Source organism: Triticum urartu, chromosome 6A (assembly GCF_056163025.1).
Source record: "Triticum urartu cultivar PI428250 chromosome 6A, HENAU_Tu73, whole genome shotgun sequence".
In the NCBI taxonomy this organism is placed as follows: Eukaryota; Viridiplantae; Streptophyta; class Magnoliopsida; order Poales; family Poaceae; genus Triticum; species Triticum urartu.
In genome coordinates, this window is record NC_141878.1 from 512043847 (window position 1) to 512047998 (window position 4152).

At 51.0% G+C, this 4152-nt stretch overlaps 1 protein-coding gene across 1 annotated transcript; it reads left to right on the top strand.

Annotated features, from left to right (window-relative positions):
• The first annotated feature begins 3044 nt into the window (after positions 1 to 3044).
• On the top strand, positions 3045 to 3942 carry LOC125512500 (uncharacterized). Its single transcript, XM_048677597.2, has 2 exons — positions 3045 to 3558; positions 3638 to 3942. Exons 1-2 carry the CDS (start codon positions 3176 to 3178, stop codon positions 3744 to 3746), a joined length of 492 nt encoding a protein of 163 aa, XP_048533554.1. The 5' UTR covers positions 3045 to 3175; the 3' UTR covers positions 3747 to 3942.
• Positions 3943 to 4152: the final 210 nt, after the last annotated feature.

Below are 4152 nucleotides of genomic sequence, written 5' to 3' on the forward strand. Positions count from 1 at the left end.
GTTCGATCTTGTGGTGCTCAATCCCAGTGACAGAAGGGGACATGACACGTATGTATTATTGCTATTAAGGGTAAAAGACATGGTTTATTCATACGTGCGTTTATCTTGTCTACATCATGTCATTTTGCTTAATGCGTTATTCCATTTTTATGAACTTAATACACTAGATGCATGCTGGATAGCGGTTGATGTGTGGAGTAATAGTAATAGATGCAGGCAGGAGTAAGTCTACTTGTCTGGGATGTGATTCCTATATATATGATCATTGCCTTGGATATCGTCATAATTATTCGCTTTTCTATCAATTGCCCAATCATAATTTGTTTACACAATGTATACCATTTTCAAGAGAGAAACCTCTGGTGAAAACTATGGCCCCCGGGTCTATCTTTTATCATATATAAAATCCAAAAATACCTTGCTGCATTTTCCTTTATTTATTTAAATTTGTATTTTTGTTCGATCTATCTATCAAATACCAGAAATTTTAATCTTGCTCGTAACCATCAAGGGATTGACAACCCCTTGTTTGCGTTGGGTTGGAAGGATTTGTTATTTGTGTGAAGTGCTGCTAAAGAGGTGTTGCTTTGTTCTCCTACTGGATTGGTAATCTTGATTCTTAACTAAGGGAAATACTTATCTCTACTGTACTGCATCATCCTCTCCTCTTCGGGAAAATCCTAACGCAGTTCACAAGGAGCACCACCTGACAATCGTTGCAATATTCTAAGGCGGGGAGGAGTCCGACTAAGCTGCTAGTGCCTTTTGCCCCTGGTGTGGAGTACCGACGAGAGCAACTATCGAATGATTTGACGAAATAGGGTTTCCTCCCACTTATATTATAAAGCAGCGGACACCAATCACAAGGTAACTGCTGGGGCGAACAGGACATCAAGCCCAAAAGGAAAAAGGAGAAGACAAAAATGCCAACAATGGCAACTCGACAATCACGAATGGTCCTCCACCGCTGCGCCCTCCATCTATGTCCTACAACTCGCCATGGGACCGGACTGTTGCATACCAAACAACACCTCCAAAAAGGAATGCGACGCCAACGACGTTGCTGCCCGAAAAAGTCATAGGGTTTTACCCGACACGCGGAGGGGGGCGGGGGATGGTAGCACCGATGCCCTTCAGGAAGGAATGGCGACATCCACCGGCGTCACAGCGTCGTAGCCGGATGAACCGACAGGGATTTCTCCCACACACCATGCCCCGTCACCCACTAGAATGGAGCCATCCCACCATCTGGCCACCCGCAAGCACGCGCCACCACGATCTTGGACCCATCCACGTGTCTCGCTGCGAACACCACCACGAGGTCAAGAAAGCAGAGGCAAGAAGCGCCCAAAGGCAAGGACGGAAGCTCCGGAGCCGACCGGGAGGGAACCCCCTCCCCGCCGTCACGCCGGAGGCCTCTGCCTCCAGCACCGACGCGGATTGCCGACCGAACGCCGCATCCGAGGCAAACCAGGCCACCCGAGCCTGACCGGGCCCATATCGAGACCGCAATGCCCCGGCCACCACGCTGTTGCACGCCGGCAACCGAGCTGCCACCCACCACCAGCCGGACGCACCGCCACCCAGAGATCGCCCCCGCCCGCGCTAGGAACCAGGGGCGGCGCTAGGGGTATTCTTGGGTCTTCATGTGAATACCCATGATTTTTACAAAACAATATTGATTTTGGCAAAAGAGTGACAATTTTCGAAAAACAACAATGATTTTGGCAAAATGAATACACATGAATACCCGGTTGCAAATTCCTGGAGCCGCCACTGCTAGGAACCCCCGCCGCCGTGCAGGACCACCGCCGCCTGAAGGCACTGCCCGGAGCCCCTCCTCCCCGCACCGGAGGAACCTTGGAAGGGGAAGGGCCGGGGGCCGCCGCCGCCAGCATCGCCTGGGCCAGGCCCGTGGTGGGCGCCGGGGATGGCAGCAGGGAGGTGGAGGAGAGAGGGGAAGCGCTCGCGGAGGAAGAGGAGGCGCGGTCGGTCGCCCGCGGGGGCGACGCTGTCGCCGTCGGGGGGTTGGTCAAGCAATCTGTCCCCAGTTTGAGTTCTTTCATCAAATGATTTGTAGTCAAGATGTTAATTGGAACACTGCTTCATGTCCAGGGTGAAAACTCTTGCCCTAAGCTTTATTGGTTAGGTAAGGTAGTGATGAACTTGTGTCATTACTTTATTGAAGGTGTTGTCTACTGGTGTGCTGATCTCGACAAACATGATGAAAATTCTTGTCGAGGGCTTCTCTCGTCAAATGTGGCGACGATGGCGTGAGGGTATTTATCTTTTCTTGAAGGCTGTGCCGCAAAAAAATCGTTTGTCGCAGGTGTTAATTTCATATTTTATAATGATTCGACTAGGGCATATCTAGATATGCTCTAGTTATTGCAATACTTAGAGCACATCTATTTTTTAACACAATACAGACGCAAGCGCTCATACATATGCGCATACACTTACCCCTATGAATGTACACACGTACATCCTTCCACTATGAGCACCTTTGAGAGACTGAGCCGGTATATCATCTTGATATTTACGAAGTCATCGTACACGCCTCGTCGACGACAGGAACGTCTCCTCCCACTGAAAGCGCCTCGCTGAAAAACCTGCAATAAATTCAGAAATAATGCGTAGATGTGTTCTAGTAAAACTGTGTCAGTATTATGTACTCTATTTCTGTTGAGTAATTAATGTAAAATAGTTTTGTGTATCACAATGATGCAGAGGTTAGGGTTTTAATCTTCTTTTTCAAAGAAAAAAATACATATAGTGTGTGACATAAAAAGATATCATGTATTTTTTTTCGTTTGAAAATATTTATCATCAAAATGGACAAAAGAAAATGTATCTAGTAACAATCGAGAACAAACGGCATGATAGATGCATACGGCCTTGTGCACGAACGAGGTACACGTAACTGATTGCATGTGCTGTTCAAGCGCGGGGTCACGCTGGCGCGTCGCCGCCCTGCCGCGCGTCGCCACCTTGCTCCCGCCCGTTCCAGACGCTTCGCCACTCGCCACGACACCACCGAACCGCCCCTATAAGATAAGCCACCGTCACAGACTCCCATCAGCTCAAAGCGAAACAGAAGAAGCACTCAAACAGACGAATCCAAACCACACTCGATCGTTGCCACTCTGCCGATACCACACCCAGGCTAGCAGCCATGATGGCTTCACGAGCCGCCGCCGCTCTCCGCACGGCCGCCCTGCAGGGCCACTTCCGGAGGTCGGCCTCCACCGCGGCGGCGCACGCCGAGAGGCCCAAGGCCAAGCCCATGGGCGACTACGTGCCGGTGTACGTGGCGCTGGGGATGATCGGCCTGGCAGGGGCTCTGGGGCTGCACACGGCGCGGCAGCAGCTGGCGCACGCGCCCAACGTCTGGGTCGACAAGCGCAAGCGCGAGGCGGTGCCCGAGGTGGCGGACCCGGACCTCGCCCTCGACGAGGCCGAGCGCTTCGTCGGCGGCTCCGTGTTCCGCAAGGTCGCCCACGTCCAGGACGACCGCTCCCTCACCGCCGGCGTCGCCGACCCCGTCGCCGACTACCCGTACGATCTCACTTCCTGCGCGCACAGTGGTGGTTTGATTGATGTACGTGACTGATGTTGGATGATTTGTGTTCCTCAGGGCCAGGAAGGCGGTGACGCTCAAGGACGTCGGCGTAGACCCGCCGGGGATCCCCGAGCAGAGCAGGGAGGGCGTCCTCGACAGGATCTTCAAGAAGAACACCGCTTAATTTCGAGAGGAGCAGGCAACAGCACGCTTCAGCTTCAGTCCCTTTATTGCGTTAACTAGCTAGATTTGTGTTTCAATAGTCTGATCGGCTGCACTTTTTCTGGAAGCTGGTCGGTGTATCGCGAACGTGACACGTGATGGGGTTGTACATATGTATCCACTCATATCAAGAACTCTAGTTTGTTCTGGACAATAAATTATGCACCTGCGCCGCGAGGCGTGATCGTTGTTTTGAGTTTGAAATGCTAGGGTTTAGTACCATCGCACCTAGCATCCGAATAGGCCTGAAGATGTATGTACTTCCTCCGGTCATTTTTACTCTGCATATTAGAATTTTCTAAAGTCAAACTTCACAAAGTTTGCCCGTATTTATATAAAAAAATATCAACATCTGTCATGCTAAAATT

Coding starts and splice junctions, on each gene's coding strand:
- LOC125512500 (XM_048677597.2), top strand. CDS start 3,176: ATGATGGCTTCACGAGCCGCCGCCGCTCTCCGCACGGCCGCCCTGCAG. Junction 3,559..3,637: donor GACCCCGTCGCCGACTACCC/GTACGATCTCAC, acceptor TGTGTTCCTCAG/GGCCAGGAAGGCGGTGACGC.